Raw genomic sequence first — 21,189 nt, 5'->3', positions numbered from 1 at the left:
GGTGGCGGCGACATTGGGGGCGGCAGATTAGGGGTTAATAAGTGTAGGTAGGTGACGGCGATGTCGGGGCCAGCAGATTATGGGTATTTAGACTCGGGGTTTATGTTAGGGTGTTAGGTTTAAACATAAATTTTCTTTCCCCATAGGAATCAATGGGGCTGTGTTACGGAACTTTACGCACCTTCATTGCAGGTGTTAGACTTTTTTTTAGCCGGCTCTCCCCATTGATGTCTATGGGGCAATCGTGCACAAGCACGTAAAACCAGCTCAAAGCAGCGCTGGTATTTGTGTGCGGTATGGAGCTCAACGCTGTCATATTGCCTGCTAACGCAGGTTTTTGGAAAACCTGTAATAGCAGCGCTATTATAGGTGAGTGGTGGAAATAACTTGCAAGTTATTACCGAGCCGCTCATAACGCAAAACTCGTAATCTGGCTGTGTATTTTTTATTAAAATATATCACACTTGATTTTGGGGACATTTATAAAATTAACCAGAGATGTAAGCTCTGGTTAATTTTATAATCGCTAATTGCTCCCGCTCCCACTCGCGCATTAACTCTGCTAAAAGTAGGCTTTTTGCCCATGCCTGGTTGCACGCATGTTACAAGTTGATTGTAAAAAGTTTTAGCACAAAAAGCCAAACTTCGAATATCGCAACCATAACTAACACCCAATAATTCGCTCTAACCCGATCGCATTTTCTCAGATGCGCTAACCCGACCTGAAATATGAATATTTCAGATTCCAGTGTTCTTCACATAGAAGAATATGTTCAATTTATTCTTAAATAAATATATATATACATACACACACAGTATATATATATATATATATATATATATATATATATATATATATATATATATAAGCTAAAATATATAAAGGGGAAAATAGTGTGTGTTTGAATTGTGCAATTTATAAGTTGTGTTCTGGCTCCATGGGGTTAGAATAATTGGAGAGAAAGGTGGGCCATTATTCCAACAGAGATGAAGTTGTCTAGGCCAGATTTTTGATTAAGCAGCTTGTTAGTCACAATTGTGGCTCATGATTGCAGCCCTGAGAATTTAAAAGGAAGCCTGACTTATGTCTATCAGACTGTTACCCAGCCAGGAGGGCATGTGTGTAAAAAGGACTTTGTTACTTTGAATGATTTGTAAAAATAAGGACTCTGTTGCTGTGAATAATTTGTAAAAAGGACATTATTCTACAAAGGTCTGTGAAATTCAGTGATGAGCTGCAGAGAATGGGGTTTCCCTCCTGAATGTTAAACACTTGAAATTAAAGTGGACTGTCCTGTGCTGCATTTGTGCCCTAGAAGACTGTGGTTTAAAGTGTTTCCTGTTACAATTTATATAGATATGTATAGGAATATTTAAAACATATTTCTTTATCTGAAGAATTTTGGAATGTGAAATATTTACAGTACAAAAGCATAAAAATGCATAAATATGTTTTTTCATGGGCTCCAATTTATACACACACACACATATATATATATATATATGTGTGTGTGTATATCTCCAGGGCTTTTTTGTGTGGGTACTCACCGATACGGAGTACCACCACCTCTGCCATCTCGTAACAGGTAATATTTGTAATCATCATGTAAATACTCTAGTTTTCCCAAGGGGGGGGGCTCCAAAATATATCAAACATTGTATATAACTTTGTCCCTTTGATTTTCTCAAAGATACTGAGAACAATATATCAAGCATTGTAAATAACTTTGTCCCTTTGCTTTTCTCAAAGTTACTGAGAACAATATATCAATCAAGAATGAATTAATACCGGCACTTTTTTTAGGAGTACCGGCTCGCCATATTCAGCCAGCAGGGAGGTGTCAATCAACCCGATCGTACTCGATCGGGTTGATTTCCGGCGATGTGTGTCCGCCTGCTCAGAGCAGGCGGACAGGTTATGGAGCAGCAGTCTTTGTGACCGCTGCTTCATAACTGTTGTTTCTGACGAGTCTGCAGACTCGCCAGAAACATGGGGTATCAAGCTGCATATGGAGCTTGATACATATGCCCCCCTGTCTTTTGACACAGAGAAAGTGTTTGACAGGGTGATATGGGACTACAGGCCTTTGGCTTACCAGAGATTTTTTTGCAAAGCCATAGGAGCCATGTTTTCATGTCCAACAGCTCGAGTTAAGGGAGTGGAGTTCTGTTCCCAATCTTTTTCTGTTAGCAATGGCACCTGCAGGGATGCCCACTGTCCCCCTTATTGTTTGCTCTTTCCATCAAACCATAAACTATCATTGCCTACATTTAGAAAAATGCATAGTCTGCTGTCATGGGAAAATAATTTCTTTCAATAGGAAAGCTTAGCCCAGCAATAAGTTTGAGAAAAGACAGGTTTTTGAGTGAGGATGCAATTATGGCCCCCATAAAAACCGATTTTTTCCCATGTCAATGATCCAGTAAGCACAGCATCTTTGGTATCATGGATACTTCATGTTAAATAAAGAAAATTAGGGAGCAGTTGATGAGTTTGGGTAGAAAACAATGATGAGAGCAACATGATCATTATACCAAATTGAGTAAGGCCACTTTTAGGCTACATAAAAGCCCTATTTCTTTCTAATGACACAGTGAGTCACGGATCATCATAATTACTATTGGGATATTCAGCCAAAGCTGTTAAATACCACTCCCCTTACCCACAAAACCCAGTCATTCTCTTTGCTGTAGTGCATGGAGGTGGTAAAATTAGGTGTCTGATTCTTCTATAAAGAGTTTGTTATTTTTAAACAGAGCAAGTTTGTTTTGTTTTTACTTGGGGTTTAGCTGTATTCCACGTCAGTCTCTTCAGTAGAGCTATGGTGGTCTAAAGACCGCTGCTCCTTAACCCTGTCCACCTGCTCTGATGAAGCGGACAGGAATCGCCTCAATTCAACCCAATCGAGTACCATCGGGTTGATTGACACCCCCCTGCTGGTGGACCATTGGCCGCGAGTCTGCAGGGGGCGGTGTTGCACCAGCAGCTCTTGTGAGCTGCTTGTGCAATGCTGAATATGGAGATATGCATTCAGCGAGGTCTTGCGGACCTGATCTGCAATGTCGGATCAGGTTCGCAAGACCTTTGTAAAATTGGTCTCTATGTAGGTTTACTTAGGATTTGTTTTTTATTCTCAGGTCCATGTTAGGATGCGGGTCCTTGCAAGTCTGTTAGACTGCCTTGCTGCCTGGCAGTTTGGAGGTAAGTGCTATTTTTGTTCTTTTTCTGCTGGTACACAGAGAGATGCATTGGCACTTATGGGATTACTCCTGCTTGTGTGCAGGTGTTTTTTTTGGCATTACAGTTTTTTATTAGGTAGTATGCTTATACTCAGCTAGAGAAACTGTGTTTGATACCTGGAGACTTTATGTGAGATCTGTTTGTTTGGGCTCTGTGAGGTTTTACTTTATTTTAACATTTGGGGCGCACTAGTTCTTGGCTGTGTTTGCTGCATCTGGCTTTGTAGCCTGTTAGTTTCTCCCGGCGGCATTTTTTTTCTGTGTATAACATGGTAATGCCGCTGGGATGTTGTAGACGCCCACGATGGGCGGAGCTTGAGTCCGTTCTGGTGCTGCGGTTCTTCTGGGTGAAGTCCGTTTTTTTTCTGCATATTCTGTTTGTATCTTCTGTCTGGTAGGGGGGGTTATTTAGCACCTCATTTGGGCTGTTAAGTTGCAGAGGTGCTTGTAGGGTTACTAAATCATCTTTATTTTTGTTTTTGGCATTAAAAGATTTTTGTAACATTTTTCTTTTAAAGTGACAGTAACGTTTTAATTTTTTATTTACATTTGTGTGTAATATGGACCAGGAAGACTTGCAAGCTGTGACTTGTAACCTATGTTTAGATGATAATGTAGAGCCTCCTATCCCTTTCTGTTCCTCTTGTATAGAGAGGACTATGCAGTACAGGGATAGACTCTTTAATACAGAGCCTTCACTTTCTAAGGAGACTTGTTAAGGAGCCAACTGTTCAAGCTGTAGCTCAGCCTTCTCCCCATTCCTCTCAGTCTCACTCCTCTTCACATGCAGTGCCCTGCGTGTCATCTCAGACTAGTTTTTCTTTACAGGATTTGTCTACTCACATATCCTCTGCTATATCTGATGCATTGTCTGCTTTTCCTGTGTTACAGGGTAAACGCAGAAGGACTTCTGATTCTGTTGCAGTTTTATCTAATGTTCCTTATCATAGGACTGAGGAAGAATATATTTCAGTAGTGTCTGAAGGTGAAATTTCATACTCTGATAGTGTGTCTCCTTTGACTGATTCTGAGATGGTTTCTTTCAGATTTAAGTTGGAGCACCTCCGTTTGTTACTCAGGGAGGTTTTGGCTACTTTGGATGATTCTGAATCAACGGTCACAGTTACTCCAAAGAAGGCTAGTAAGTTAAATAAGTTTTTTGATGTTCCCTCAGTGGCGGAAGTTTTTCCTGTTCCGGGTTGGATTTCAGAGATTATTTCTCGGGAATGGGAGAAGCCTGGAATTCCTTTTTTCCCTTCTCCTATTTTTAGGAAGATGTTTCCTATTGCAGATTCAATTAAGGATTCTTGGCAGACAGTCCCTAAGGTTGAGGGAGCTATTTCCACTTTGGCCAACAGGACCACTATTCCTATTGAGGATAGTTGTGCTTTTAAGGACCCCATGGATAAGAAGTTGGAGGCTTTACTTAAGAGGATTTATGTTCATCAGGGGCTCCAATGACAACCTGTTACGTGTATTGCCACGCTTACCAGTGCGGATGCATATTGGTTTGATGCGTTGTCTGATTCTATTATTCAGGAGACTTCTCTGGAAGAGATTCAGGATAGAATTAAAGCTTTAAAATTGGCCAATTCTTATATTGCGGACGCCTCTTTACAGGTTGTCAAGTTGGGAGCAAAGATTTCTGGCTTTGCTGTTTTGGCTCACAGGGCTTTATGGTTAAAGTCCTGGTCTGCGGATGTATCATCCAAGTCTAAGCTTTATCAGTTCCTTACAAGGGGAAGGCTTTGTTTGGACCTGGTTTGGCTGAAATTATCTCTGATATTACTGGTGGGAAGGGGCATTCTCTTCCTCAGGATAAGAAAAATAAGCAGAAGGGTCATCAGAGTAATTTTTGTTCCTTTCATAACTTCACTAGTAAGTATTCCTCTTCCTCCTCCAAGCAGGATCAATCCAGGCCTTCCTGGAGACATAATCAGTCCTGGAACAAGGGGAAGCAATCTAAGAAGCCTGCCGCTGACTCAAAGTCAGCATGAAGGGTCTGCCCCCGATCCGGGGATGGATTGCGTGGGGGGCAGGCTGTCTTTGTTTGCTCAAGCCTGGACAAGGGATGTTCCAGATCCTTGGGTAATAGATATCGTATCCCAGGGATAAAAACTGAAGTTCAAGTCTTTCCTCCCAGGGGCAGGTTTCATCGACTCACCGTGTCAAGAAACAAATTTATCAGGTAAGAATAAATTTCATTTTATTTATCTTGCTTGATCTTCTGGGGAACCCTCTAAGCATGGAGGTCAGAGAAAAATACATAGCTTATGTTCAGGAGTAGTCAAGGAACCCCAAACTGTGATCTAGCCAAATAGACTGGATCCATATAATCAGGGTAAAAAAAGGCCCCTGAAAGAGATCATACACATAGATGCAGGAAAATTGCACTAATTCAATGACCACCAACCTGAGGCTGATATAGGACAACATGTTGTTTATGTAGCACCAAAGTGTGTGAATTGTAGACTAGAAAAGCATCTGTGAAAAGTGCTTTAAGACCTAATGTATTCATAATGGCTCCTAAAAAATTGATGCTAAAGTAAGAGAATTCTTATGTAGTTTAAGCAGCCATACATAGAATGAAAAATGTTTCTTCTTTGAGCGTGGTGGAAGCTTCAAGGAATGAGCAACTAGTATGATGTCATCCAGATGTGGGCAACTTTAGGTTAAGGACAGTGGTAACTGAGAGCAGCGTCCAGTCCAAAAAAAAGGAAACAAACTGCTAATAATTAATGCTATAGAAAAACCTAATGGCATTATAATGTGCTGAAAGCAACAATGGGAAGATAGGCATCCTTCAAATCTATAGTGGTTAACTGAAGATGGGAGATTGCCTGGAGAGTGTGCTTCCATATGCTCCAATGAGACCCTTGTTCTCATGCCGATAGTCACGCAAAAGAACCTAGCACAGCAAAGAGCAGCAAAGGTTATATAAATATGTATATGAATAAGAAAATGTATGCTTACCTGATAAATGTATTTCTTTTTTGACACAATGAGTACACTAATCATCTTAATTACTAATAGGATATTCACCTCCTGGTCAGCAGGAGGGGGCAAAGAGCACCACAGCAAAGCTGTTAAATAGCTCCTCCCTTCCCTCCCACTCCAGTCATTCGACCGAAGTTAAGGAAAGAAAGGAAAAACCAAGGTGCAGAGGTGTCTGAAGTTTAAAATAACCAACACCCTATCTCACAAAAACAGGGCAGGCCGTGGACTCATTGTGTCAAAAAAGAAATACATGCAGGCATACATTTTCTTTTCTTTTTTATGACATGATGAGTCCACGGATCATCTTAATTACTAATGGGATTCAATACCCAAGCTAGAGTACACAGATGATACGGGAGGGACAAGACAGGGAACCTAAACGGAAGGCACCACTGCTTGAAGAACCTTTCTCCCAAAAGCGTCCCAGCAACAGCCCTTGTGGAATGAGCTGTAACTCTCTCAGGAGGCTGCTGTCCAGCAGTCTCTTATGCAAAACGTATGATACTCTTCAGCCAAAAAGAAAGAGAAGTTGCCGTAGCTTTCTGTCCCTTACATTTTCCTGAAAAAAATCACAAACAAGGAAGACGACTGACGAAAGTCCTTAGTTGCCTGCAGGTAAACCTTTAAAGCCCGGACTACATCCAAATTGTGCAGAAGACGTTCCTTCTGAGAAGAAGGATAAGGAAACAAGGAAGGAACAACAATTTCCTGATTAATGTTCCGATCAGAAACAACTTTAGGAAGGAATCCTAATTTGGTATGTAAAACTACCTTATCTGAATGGAAAATCAGATAAAGAGACTCAAACTGTAACGCCGAGAGCTCTGACACTCTCCGAGCGGAAGAAATAGCAACAAGAAATAAAACTTTCCAAGATAACAACTTAATATCTAAAGAATGCATGGGCTCAAACGGAGCCCTTTGAAGAACTTTGAGAACTAAATTAAGACTCCATGGAGGAGTAACTGGTTTGAACACAGGCCTGATCCTGACCAAGGCCTGACAAAAGGATTGTACATCTGGGACATCCGCCAGATGTTTGTGTAACAAAATAGATAAGGCCGAGATTTGACCCTTTAGGGAACTTGTCGATAATCCCTTCTGCAAACCCTCTTGGAGAAAAGATAAAATTCTAGGAATCCTAACTCTACTCCATGAGTAGCCCTTGGATTCACACAAATAAAGATATTTACGCCATATCTTATAGTAAATCTTTCTAGTTACAGGCTTACGAGCCTGAATCATGGTTTCAATGACCGAGTCAGAAAAGCCCCGCTTGGATAAAATTAAGCGTTCAATCTCCAAGCAGTCAGCTTCAGAGAAACTAGATTTGGGTGCAAGAAGGGCCCTTGAATTTGAAGGTCCTTCCTCAATGGAAGTCTCCAAGGTGTTAGAGATGACATGTCCACCAGATCCGCATACCAAATCCTGCGAGGCCAAGCCGGTGCTATGAGGATCACCGAGGCCCTCTCCTGTTTGATTTGAGCAATTACCCAAGGAAGTAGAGCAAACGGAGGAAATAGGTATGCTAGACTGAAGGTCCAAGGGACCGCCAGAGCATCTATCAGTTCCGCCTGGGGGTCCCTGGACCTCGACCCGTATCTCGGGAGTTTGGCATTCTGTCGGGATGCCATGAGATCCAATTCTCCACTTGAGAATCAAGCTGGAGAACACTTCCGGATGGAGTTCCCACTCCCCCGGATGAAAGGTCTGCCTGCTCAAGAAATCCGCCTCCCAATTGTCCACCCCTGGGATGTAGATCGCCGACAGACAGCAAGAGTGGGTTTTCGCCCACTGAATTATTTTGGTTACTTCGGTCATCGCTAAGGAACTCCTCGTTCCTCCCTGATGATTCATGTAAGCCACAGAAGTTATGTTGTCCTACTGGAACTAGATAAACCAGACCGTGGCTAACTGGGGTCAGGCCTGAGCATGCTTAACTGCAGGGGTTTGAGATGGAACCGAGCAAACGGGATGATGTCCATTGCCGCCACCATCAGCCCGATTAACTCCATGCACTGAGCCACTGACGGCCGAGGATTTGGGACTAAGGAACTCTTTTCCAAATTTACCTTCCATCCATGAGATCGTAGGAAGGTTAACACCAAGTCCATGTGGGATCTTGCTAGTTGAAAGGATGGCGCCTGGACTAGGATGTCGTCCAGATAGGGCGCCACTGCAATGCCCCGTGATCGAAGCACCGCCGACAGAGATCCCAGAACCTTTGTGAAAATTCTGGGAGCTGTGGCAAGACCGAAAGGAAGAGCCACAAACTGGAAGTGTCTGTCCAGAAAGGCAAACCTTAGAAACTTGTGATGATCCCTGTGAATGGGAACATGTAGGTATGCATCCTTTGAATCCACTGTTTAAATATGTTTCAATTTGCCCCCATCCTTCTCGTTCTGAATTTAATATTTTATTTTCTGCTATAAAATGTCTGATCTGTAAGTAAGAGAAAAAGTTTTTGTTTGAGAGACCGAATTCTCTAGCAATGTCCTCAAACGATCTGATCTGACGATAATTATTTAAACATTGATAGACATATAATAGGCCTTTTTGGGACCATACATTATAGACTTCATAGGATAAGCCTGGCGTAAATTTTGGGTTACCTCGTATTGGAAGATGTGGAGATATCTCAAAATTGAGATTGAGTAAATTATTCAATTTCTGCCATGCTTCAATAGTGTTGCGTATTAATAGCATCTTTTTAATATCCTTTGGTAGATGTGATATTGAACAATGCAACAAAGCTTTCAATGTATATGGAGCACTAAGTTGTTCTTCCATATACACATGTGTCAGGTAGTTGGCTTCTGTTACCCAATCAAATGCGAAACGAGCTAGTGTGGCTATGTTATACTTTTTAATATCTGGAAAAGATAAACCGCCTTCTTCAAATCTGATTGTTAGTTTTGCTATAGATAGCATATGTCTCTTGTTGTTCCAGAAGAAATTAGCACAATCTCTATTAAATCTTTTTATATCTTGACTCTTTATAAATAGTGGTAAATTTTGCATAATATACATTAATTGAGGAAACAAAATAGTTTTTATGATCATCAGCTTGGCCGAAAGGGAGATAGGAAACACAATCCAGCGTTGCAATTTCTCTGAAACTCTTAAAAAAAGGAGAGTAATTTAATTTATACCATTGGTTTGGGTCAGCGTGAAAATTTAGTCCTAAATACTTAATACTTAAAGACTCTTGGAAAGGATGTTCTTGTATACTTTTTTTCGTCTTATGTAACCAGAGGATTTCAGACTTATTAGCATTAATTTTATAGCCTGAAATAGAACCAAACATATCGATAATATTTAAGGCCTGTGGTATATTCCTCTCCGTGTTTCTAATATATAATAACAGGTCATCTACATATAAAGATAATACTAGTTTCTCTTGCCCCAACCTAATACCTTGTAGTTCTTGTCGCAATATGACAGCCAGGGGTTCTATAGCAAGATTAAATAATAGCGGGGAGAGTGGACATCCCTGTCTCGTTCCCCTGTGTAATGTTAAATTCGAAGTATAACTGCCATTAATTACAATACTGGACCGGGAATGGTCATATAAAATTTTAATAAATTGTGCAAAATGGCCTGAAAAAACAAAAATGTTTAAAGTCAAAAATAGATGGTCCCAGCCCACGGAATCGAACGCCTTTTCGGCATAGATTGTAATTAATGCAAAGTCCTGGTTGTCTGTTTTTCTCTCTGATACTTTGTTCCAGAAGTGTTCTAGTACTAAAGCTACTTTCCGAATGTTTTTGGTAGAGGATCTTTGATGCATAAAGCCCGTTTGATCAATATGTATGATAGGATCAAGACAAAATTTTAATCGGTTCGCAACGATGTGAGTTAATACCTTATAATCTACATTAAGTAGTGAGATAGGCCTATATGACTTAGGATCTAGTGGATCTTTCCCTTTTTTCAAGATCAGTGATATGATAGAATTTGAGAAATACTTTGACATACTTATGCCATCTATATAGTATCCATTAAACAATAAGACTAGAATATCTGCTATCTCTGATCTGAGTATTTTGTACATTTCGACGGGTATCTGGTCCGGGCCAGGGGCTTTATTGGCTTTAGCATTATTTATAGCTTCGAGAACTTCCTCTTTCGTAATAGGTCTGTTAAGGGCACTAACTGCTTCTTGAGATATTTTAGGCAGGCTAATCTTGTGCCAGAAGTTATTCTTATTCTCCATATTAATTTCTTTTGCTGCGTATAAATTTTGATAATATTCTAAGAAAACGTTTTTAATTCTTGATTGATCAGTAACTCTATTTGTCCCCTCATAGATTGCTTCTATTGTATTAGATTTTTTCCTGGCCTTGTCCAGCCTAGATAAAAATTTGGCCGACTTCCCGAATTGACCTTTATATTTGGTGCTTATTTTAAGTTCTTCCCGGGCGACCTTTTGTTTAATAAAAATATCCCTTTCTGCTTTAGCTGTTTTATATTTATCCCCAGACTGCTTAGATGGATTATTAATATATTTACAATATGCATTCTTTACTTGTTTAGCTAGAAGAATTTCCCTTTCCTGTGATTTCCTTTTTTTTGAGATCATATAGGCTTTAATACGTCCTCTTAAAAAGGCCTTAGCGGTTTCCCAAAATATTTCTATTTTCCCACAATACGCTCTATTTAAGAAGTCGTATTCTCTCCATTTATTTTTAAGCCAGTTATTAAATTCTATGTTATCTACTAAAAATTTTGGAAAGCTATCTCCAAACTCCTGAGCCTTCCTAGGTACCAAGAGAACAAAGCAAATTAGATAATAAAAGTAAATGGAAAAGTTGTTTAAAATTGTTTGCTCTATCTGAAACATAAAAGAAAAAATATGAGTTTCATGGTCCTTTAAGTTTATCTCTTCCTTTCAACTGATGAGATGACTTTACCCTAATGAAGTAATTATAAGCAAGGGGTTTTAGTAGCCATATTGAAAGTTTGAAGATTTGTGGTAGATCTTCTTTCAACACCGCCCTATAAGCTTTATTTTTGTTTGTTTTTTGAGCCACAACTGATTAAAATAGGTGTGCAGTTTTTGTTGTCCCAGTTTTAAATAATTGTGAAAGAACTGATAATTTGGCTAGTGTTACCAACAAGAAAGCTGCTAAACACTTCCTGATCTATTACCGTATGAATTATTATTTTACCCTCAGTGTTTTAATATAATGTAATTACTTACCAGCTTTTCTCCGTTCTGCATCTGTCATAGTTTGGTCAGCCCTCAAAATGACAGCCTCAACATCTTCTTTCTCTTTGAGGAACTCCTGTAGTACCTCAAGGGCCTGCAGAGACAAAATGTCAGTACTCACCATGTTATTAGGTAAATATATAGCCCAAGAATAAAAAATACATTAATACATCAATGGCAAACTGCAGACAATCCCACTCAACCAACCAGAAACACCCACTAACCACCCAACACAGCTCTACCCACAAAATGGCAATTGGCCCCATTCAACCTCATGAGTCCCTCATACCCAGCCACAAATGTTGGGAGGTATGTTACAATAATTACTAATATTTAAATCTATAATAATAATAATAAAAGGCCAGGTTTGTCAGATGCAGTCATGCGCAGTAGAAAGGAGGGAGAGGGGATCCGAGTGGATGGTAGGGAAAGGTTCTTGGAGGAAGAGGTGGCTAAATAAGGGAGGGAGTTGGGCAGCTACATACCTGGTCTTAAGGATGAGTGTGTGCTCGAGATAAAAGTGCACAATGCCTCCTGAGAGGTATATTTCTTTCCTTACACATTTTGGCCCATGTACACAGGCTTTAACACTAGTTTTTTTTTATAAACAAATACTGTTTAAATATATGAGGGGTTATCTTGAATTGAAGTTGGAACTATCCCATAAACACTGAAAATGTATTTTATTGATACTAAATGTTAGTAACTAAAACTGATCCTTTTGGAAGTGTGTAGAATTCAGGTTTAAGAATCTTGAGCAGAGCTATTGTGTGATATATACTTGGCCTAAACATGTGGTTATTAGTCATAACTGAATGACTTTATGTAGCGATGCTCCATGATATAAGATGCTTGTCTCCTGCAAAATATTGCTGAATTCAATTACATAGATCTACACTTAATATAATAATAATAATTTACCTTAATCCCTTTCCCAGAACTTTGATGATAAGTATCAATCAACTTGTGCTTTTCTTCCATAAACTCTTTATGACCTCCAGGCCTGGAATATTCTCCCTCTGCTATTTTCTTTTCTAGTTTCTCACTCAGTTCTTGTAGTAAGAATTTGCACTTCATTATTGATGTCTCTTCATTACACTGGTAATATTTTATCCTATTTTCTTCTAGCCCACTCTGCAAATAAAAAATAAGTTTACATAATATATTGTACTAATGTAAAAAAAATGTAATTAGATTATTAAAGGGACATTAAATACTAACTACATTTTATAAGCATAGTATTGAGATAAGTTCTCACCTCCCTCCAGTCATGGGTGTCGCCATGTTAAAATCTGCTTTCATTACATTCCAGTGCTAACCTGTTTTGCACATGTGCAGCAGCTCTCCTTCAGATCCCTGCAGTGTAACCTAGGTGCCATATTGGCAGCACCCATACTTAGAGGGAGGTGCATGAAATGCATTTAGGGCTAGATTCCAAGTGGAGCACTAATTTATTGGATGCCCACAAATGGACGAATTTGCCTGTTTGCAGGTGCTATAAATAACCAGCTTTCAAGTGGCTGGTTATTGCTACCATAAACTCAATTAGCGCTTATAAAATTAACCAGAGATTAGATCTCTGGTTAGTTTTCTAAATATACCCCAAATGCCCCCAAAATACAGTGTAGTGTATTTTATTAAAACCTAAGAATTGTACCATTTTTTAAAAAAAATAAAATAACTTTACCAGGTAGTATTTTTGCGGTAAACTTGGCGAGAGTGGGTTGCTGGAAAAAAACAGCACTGAAACGTGCCTTTACATTGCGGTCTATGGGTACTGTGCATTCCCTGTAAAAATATTTGTATATGCTTATAAACATATATATTTATGTGTTAATGTGTGTGTATATACACATATTAACAAATAAATATATCTGTACATAAGCGTATACATAAATATTTATATTTGCTGCCATTGCTGCGCTACTAACCTCCTTCGATGACCTTAGGTTCTGAAGCCGTCTCTGACGGCATCAGAACGAGGCTCTCATTGGAGCATATGGAAGCATGCAATGCTTCCTAGCAATGCGAACGCAAGCTTGCATTGCACTTAACTTGTAATACAAGAGCACATTAGCATGTAAGCGGTATTTAGCGCTCCACTTGTAGTCTTGTCCGTAGTGTCCCTTTAAGGGAAAAGATTTATTACACTGCAGTGTATGCAGCAATTTAGTGACTGTGAATGGCTAGCTATAACTGTAAAAGCAAACAGTTTGGATTCAGAATAATAATGCTATAATTAAAACACACAATGATCATATACATTTTACATGACATCACTTGTAATCATAGTCAATAATAGGCAATTAACTTACAATGAGTTTTATTTGATACTCTTGATTTTCATCTTTGAAGGAACGGTCCATAAAGACTTTAAGAGCCTCTTTTTCACATTTCTGGTGGACATATATGAATTCTTTCTCAGTTTCTGTTGGAAATTCGTTTATATTATGACTCATCTCTTCTTCATATTTGGACAGGGCATCATTTACTGCTCTAGAATTTTCAAGCTTTGACAAAGTTTGCACAGCATTTTCAATACAAGGAATCAAACCACTCTTAATCGTCTCAACATATGTGCTTGTGAGATTCCCAAACACTAGGGAACAGTGAAAAAAAAAAATGTTAATTTGACCACGTAAGCAATAATACATTCTAATAAAATGTATTTGATATTTAAAGGGCCACTAAATTCAAAGTTAAAGTTTAATGATTCGGATGCAGCTTGCAATGCAAAATAACTTTCCAATATATTTCCTTTATCGAAATGTTCACATTCTTTTTATGTGCACACTTTGAGGCCCCAACTCCTAATACGCATGTGCAAAAGTGCACAGTATATACATATTTGCATTTTGTGATTAGCTGATGGCTGCCACATGATCTCATTAACTTTGAAATGTGGCAGAAATTAAAAGTAAGTGCTATAGCATTACTTTTTATTGTGCATTTATCAGTTATTCAATTCTACTGCATTCAGTGACCCTTTAATAAACACTTAGCACTTACATCTCCCAGTTACAATGTGTCCTCCTGGCATTGTTTTAGGTTGGCTGTTGTCAAACACATAGGAAAGGAATTTCTCAGTCTGCATTACGAACGTAGGGTCTAATTCTGAATCTGGTAGGTCGTCAAGGCGTTGGAGATTTTGTTTATTGGCTGGTTGATCGAAAACAAAGCACTTGTGGGAATGGAAGTAATGACGGATACATTCACGGGGCAGGTTGTACTCTAAGACTTTTTTACTAAACCCTATAAAGAAAGAAAAAAGAATAAAGGTAAGTAAAATTGTAGAGTAAAATAAAAACAGAATTTATGCTTACCTGATAAATTACTTTCTCTTACGGTGTATCCAGTCCACGGATTCATCCTTACTGTGCTAAGAGAGCACACAGCAGAGTTGTCCATATAGCTCCCCTCAGGCTCCGCCCCCCAGTCATTCGACCGACGGTTAGGAGAAAAAGGAGAAACTATTGGGTGCAGTGGTGACTGTAGTTTTACTAAAATAAATTTGAACCTGACTTAATTACCAGGGCGGGCCGTGGACTGGATACACCGTAAGAGAAAGTAATTTATCAGGTAAGCATAAATTCTGTTTTCTCTTACTTGGTGTATCCAGTCCATGGATTCATCCTTACTTGTGGGATACCAATACCAAAGCTTTAGGACACTGATGAAGGGAGGGAACAAGTCAGGTAACCTAAACGAAAGGCACCACTGCTTGCAAAACCTTTCTCCCAAAAATAGCCTCCGAAGAAGCAAAAGTATTGAATTTGTAAAATTTGGCAAATGTATGCAGTGAAGACCAAGTCGCTGCCTTACAAATCTGTTCAACCGAAGCCTCATTCTTGAAAGTCCATGTGGAAGCCACAGCTCTAGTGGAATGAGCTGTAATTCGTTCAGGAGGCTGCTGTCCAGCAGTCTCATAAGCCAATCGGATGATGCTTTTCAGCCAGAAGGAAAGAGAGGTAGCAGTCGCTTTCTGACCTCTCCTCTTACCAGAATAGACAACAAACAAGGACGATGTTTGTCTGAAATCTTTAGTTGCTTTTAAATAGAATTTTAAAGCACGAACCACATCAAGATTGTGTAACAGACGTTCCTTCTTAGAAACTGGATTAGGGCACAGAGAAGGAACAATGATTTCCTGGTTAATATTCTTATTAGAAACCACTTTTGGAAGGAAACCAGGTTTGGTACGCAAAACAACCTTATCTGTATGGAATACCAGATAGGGTGAATTACACTGCAAAGCAGACAATTCAGAAACTCTTCGAGCAGAAGAAATAGCTACCAAAAACAAAACTTTCCAAGATAATAACTTAATAGCTATGGAATGCAAAGGTTCAAACGGAACCCCTTGAAGAACTGAAAGAACTAAATTTAGACTCCATGGAGGAGCCACAGGTCTGTAGACAGGCTTGATTCTAACTAGGGCCTGTGCAAACGCCTGAACGTCTGGTACAGCTGCCAGACGCTTGTGTAACAGGATAGACAGAGCAGATATCTGTCCCTTTAAGGAACTAGCTGACAAACCTTTCTCCAATCCTTCTTGGAGAAAAGACAATATCCTTGGAATCCTAACCTTACTCCACGAGTAACCTTTGGATTCGCACCAACAAAGATATTTCCGCCATATCTTATGGTAAGTTTTCCTGGTGACAGGCTTTCTAGCCTGGTTCAGAGTATCTATAACTGATTCAGAGAACCCACGCTTAGCTAGAATTAAGCGTTCAATCTCCAAGCAGTCAGTTGCAGAGAAACTAGATTTGGATGCTTGAATGGACCTTGAATTAGAAGATCCTGCCTCGATGGCAGTTTCCATGGTGGAGCCGATGACATGTCCACTAGGTCTGCATACCAAGTCCTGCGTGGCCACGCAGGCGCTATCAGAATTATCGAAGCCTTCTCCTGTTTGATTCTGGCTACTAGCCGAGGGAGAAGAGGAAACGGTGGAAAGACATAAGCTAGACTGAATGACCAAGGCGCTACTAAAGCATCTATCAATGCCGCCTTGGGATCCCTGGACCTGGATCCCTAAAGGGGAAGTTTGGAGTTCTGACAGGACGCCATCAGATCCAATTCTGGAATGCCCCATAGCTGGGTTAGCTGAGCAAAGACCTCCGGGTGGAGTTCCCACTCCCCCGGATGGAAAGTCTGACGACTCAGATAATCCGCCTCCCAGTTGTCTACTCCTGGGATGTGAATTGCAGATAGATGGCAGGAGTGATCCTCCGCCCATTTGATGATTTTGGTTACTTCCTTCATCGCCAGGGAACTCTTTGTTCCTCCCTGATGATTGATGTACGCTACAGTCGTAGCGTACATCAATCGACTGAAATAGTCTGACTGAAATCTGATGAATTTGGCCTCCGCTAGTTGAGGCCAGGCCTGGAGCGTATTGAATATCGCTCTCAGTTCCAAAATGTTTATCGGGAGAAGAGATTCTTCCTGAGACCATAGACCCTGAGCTTTCAGGGAGTCCCAGACCACACCCCAGCCTAACAGACTGGCATCGGTCGTGACAATGATCCACTCCAGTCTGCAGAAACTCATTCCCTGAGACAGGTGATCCTGAGACAACCACCAGAGAAGAGAGTCTTTGGTTTTCTGGTCCATTTGTATTTGAGGAGACAAATCTGCATAATCCCCATTCCACTGTTTGAGCATGCACAGTTGCAGTGGTCTTAGATGAATTCGGGCAAAAGGGACTACGTCCATTGCCGCAACCATTAGACCGATTACCTCCATGCACTGAGCCACAGAAGGCCGAGGAATGGAATGAAGAACTCGGCAAGTATTCAAAAGTTTTGACTTCCTGACTTCTGTCAGAAAGATTTTCATTTCTACCGAGTCTATTAGTGTTCCCAGGAAGGGAACCCTTGTGAGCGGGGACAGAGAACTTTTTTCTACGTTCACCTTCCACCCGTGAGACCTTAGAAAGGCCAGAACAATGTCCGTATGAGCCTTTGCTCTGTGAAAAGACGACGCCTGTATTAAGATGTCGTCTAGGTAAGGTGCTACTGCAATGCCCCGCATTCTTAGTACCGCTAGAAGGGACCCTAGCACCTTTGTGAAAATTCTGGGAGCGGTGGCCAACCCAAAAGAAAGGGCCACAAACTGGTAATGCGTGTTCAGAAAGGCGAACCTTAGGAACTGATGATGATCTTTGTGGATAGGAATATGTAGGTACGCATCCTTTAGATCCACGGTAGTCATATATTGACCTTCCTGGATCATCGGCAAGATTGTCTGAATAGTTTCCATTTTGAAAGATGGAACTCTGAGGAATTTGTTTAGAATTTTTAGATCCAGGATTGGCCTGAAAGTTCCTTCCTTTTTGGGAACTACAAACAGGTTTGAGTAAAATCCCAGCCCTTGTTCTGCAATTGGAACTGGGTGTATCACTCCCATCTTTAGAAGATCTTCGACACAGCGTCAGAACGCCTGTTTCTTTGTTTGGTCTGAAGACAAACGAGAAATGTGGAACCTTATCCTTGGGGGAGAGTCCTTGAATTCTAGAAGATACCCCTGAGCAATGATTTCTAATGCCAAGGGATCTGGAACGTCTCTTGCCCAAGCCTGAGCAAAGAGAGAAAGTCTGCCCCCTACTAGATCTGGTCCCGGATCGGGGGCTACCCCTTCATGCTGTCTTGGCAGCAGGCGCAGGCTTCTTGGCCTGTTTACCCTTATTCCAGCCCTGCAAGGGTTTCCAGGTTGCTTCAGGCTGTGAAGCGTTACCCTCTTGCTTAGCGGCAGCAGAGGTTGAAGCAGGTCCGCTTCTGAAGTTGCGAAAGGAGCGAAAATTAGCCTTGTTTTTGGCCTTGAAGGGTCTATCTTGCGGGAGGGCATGGCCCTTCCCCCTAGTGATATCCGCGATGATTTCTTTCAACTCGGGACCAAAAAGGGTCTTCCCCTTGAAAGGAATGTTTAGTAATTTTGTTTTGGACGACACGTCAGCCGACCATGATTTGAGCCAAAGCGCTCTTCGCGCCATAATGGCAAAACCTGAATTTTTCGCCGCTAACTTAGCTAATTGGAAAGCGGCATCAGTGATAAAAGAATTAGCCAGCTTTAAAGCGTGAATTCTATCCATGACTTCGTCATATGAAGTCTCCCTCTGGAGCGACTCCTCCAGCGCCTCAAACCAAAAAGCCGCTGCAGTAGTTACAGGAATAATGCAGGCAATTGGCTGGAGCATGAAACCTTGCTGAACAAACATTTTCTTCAGCAAACCTTCTAGTTTTTTATCCATAGGATCTTTGAAAGCACAACTGTCCTCTATTGGTATAGTTGTACGCTTAGCAAGCGTTGAAACAGCTCCCTCTACCTTAGGGACCGTCTGCCACGCGTCCCGCCTGGGGTCGTTTATGGGGAACATTTTCTTAAAGATAGGGGGGGGAACAAAGGGTACACCTGGTCTTTCCCACTCCCTAGTCACAATATCCGCCACCCTCTTTGGGATCGGAAACGCCTCAGTGTGTACAGGGACCTCTAAAAACCGGTCCATTTTACACAATTTTTCTGGGACCACCATGGGGTCACAATCATCCAGCGTAGCTAAAACCTCCTTAAGCAGGACGCGGAGGTGTTCCAGCTTAAATTTAAACGCTAAGGAATCTGACTCTGCCCGCTGAGAAACTTTTCCTGTGTCAGAAATTTCTCCCTCAGACAGACCATCCCTCACTGCCACTTCAGAGTGTTGTGAGGGTACTACAGATAAATTATCCAAAGCCTCTGATTGCTCATCCTCTGTATTTAAAACTGAGCTATCGCGCTTTCTTGGAAAAACTGGCAGTTTGGATAAAAATGCTGCAAGGGAATTATCCATTACTGCTGCTAATTGTTGTAAAGTAATAGGGGCCAATGCGCTAGAGGTACTAGGCATCGCTTGCGCGGGCGTAACTGGTGTCGACACATGGGGAGAGGAAGAAGGACTATCCTCATTACCTTCCGTTAAAGAATCATCTTGGGCTACATTTTTAAGTGTCACTGCAAGGTCTTTAAAATGCTTAGATGCTTTAGCACACTTTAAACACAAATGCAATTGGGGTACCGCCATGGCTTTTAAACACAAAGAACAAGGTCTATCTGAAGGCTCAAACATGTTTGACAGACTTAGACAGCACTACAATACAGTAAAAAACACTTTTTGAAAAAACGTTACTGTGTCTTTAAATAATAAAAAGCACACACTTTTTTACCAAATCACCAAAAAACATCCAATCTTGATGACATTTTCTCCACATGATCCTAATGCTTTGAAATGATTGCACACAAATTTTCAAATCAATTAACCCCTTATTGCCCAAACCGGAGCTAAATGAAGCAGGCTACCGGTTTAAAACACTACAGCACGGTGCCACAGTCTCTGCTGTGGCTTTACCTTCCTTAGGGATTATTTGTAGATGAAAATAAGCCTCCCTGGAGTCCTCCCTGCAGTCTCTGGACTCTACACGTGAAGCTGCATGAAGCTGTCTTGTAAAACAACTGCGCAACTGAGGCGCAAAAATGAGGCCCCCTCCCTCTTCATTCCGGAGTTATGGGGCCTTCCTGAGACAGATTAGGTGTCTTATAATATGCCAGGCGTATAAAAACCCCAAAAAGTGTTCCAAACGTCTAAAACACTTGAACAAATATGAGATTATGCTAATAAAGTAAACGATTTAGCCTATAACGGTGTCCACCAGTATTTAAGCCCTTAACCTAAGCCATCCTTCTATACTGAGTCTCAGAAAATGGCTTACCTTCCCCCATGGGGATTTCTGTCAGTCTTCTAGCATTACCAGGTCTTGTTAGAAAAAATGACTGAGCATACCTGAAGCAGTTAAGCCTGCAAACTGTTCCCCCCAAACTGAAGTTCTCCGGTACTCAACAGTCCTGTGTGGGAACAGCAATGGATTTTAGTTACAACATGCTAAAATCTTTTTCCTCTCAGCAGAAATCTTCATCACTTTCTGCCTCAGAGTAAATAGTACAAACCGCACTATTTTAAAATAACAAACTCTTGATTGAAGAAATAAAAACTACAAATCTAACATCACAAACTCTTTACCCTCCCGTGGAGATGCTACTTGTTAGAGCGGCAAAGAGAATGACTGGGGGGCGGAGCCTGAGGGGAGCTATATGGACAGCTTTGCTGTGTGCTCTCTTTGCCACTTCCTGTAGGGATTGAGAATATCCCACAAGTAAGGATGAATCCGTGGACTGGATACACCAAGTAAGAGAAAGATTGATATCATAATAATTATAAATTCAATGCTACAGAGTGTGTTGCAGATAGTCAAGGTTTATATTGTTCCACTAAATTTGGAAACATTCTGTCCTCATGTCGCCTATAATGCTGTGAATGACATAATAATTTAAGTTGCATAAGCTTGAGAAACATGCCACATTTAATCTTAAAGATTGGTAATAGTAACTTTCTGGGTATTTAATAAAATTCAAGATGAGTACAACTAATTGATAGTTGAGCTGTTTCAGCAATGCAATATTTTATTAATGTTTAATCTCAATTCTGGTCATTGTTAATATTCTTGTGCATTTGAAGCCGGTGTGCTAGTGGCATAATTAACCCAAAAGGTAACGGAATAAAAACAAAATACAGTAATGAAAATAATTGTAAAGCAGTATAATTACCGCTATTTAGTTAAACGCCCTTTGTCTGAAGTTGTTAATCACTTCAAAGTAAGGTGTTTTAATAGTGACATGGAAAATATTTTCTATTAAAATGTGAGAAA

General features: G+C 40.5%; 1 protein-coding gene across 3 annotated transcripts in view; it reads right to left on the bottom strand.

Annotated features, from left to right (window-relative positions):
* LOC128639003 (guanylate-binding protein 1) overlaps positions 1–21,189 on the bottom strand; it is a 130,118-nt gene that overhangs the window by 16,859 nt on the left and 92,070 nt on the right. For all 3 annotated transcript variants that reach the window (XM_053691143.1, XM_053691142.1, XM_053691141.1), the window contains exons 6-9: positions 14,459–14,701; positions 13,765–14,048; positions 12,371–12,583; positions 11,441–11,543 (exon numbers count right to left, since the gene is read on the bottom strand). In XM_053691143.1, the coding sequence (XP_053547118.1) occupies positions 11,441–11,543; positions 12,371–12,583; positions 13,765–14,048; positions 14,459–14,701 (843 nt within the window). The remainder of the gene's footprint in view (positions 1–11,440; positions 11,544–12,370; positions 12,584–13,764; positions 14,049–14,458; positions 14,702–21,189) is intronic.

The sequence above is a fragment of the Bombina bombina genome, chromosome 8 (genome assembly GCF_027579735.1).
Source record: "Bombina bombina isolate aBomBom1 chromosome 8, aBomBom1.pri, whole genome shotgun sequence".
NCBI lineage: Eukaryota > Metazoa > Chordata > Amphibia > Anura > Bombinatoridae > Bombina > Bombina bombina.
The sequence above is the reverse complement of the archived record's forward strand: the minus strand, read 5'-3'. Positions and strand labels throughout refer to the sequence as shown.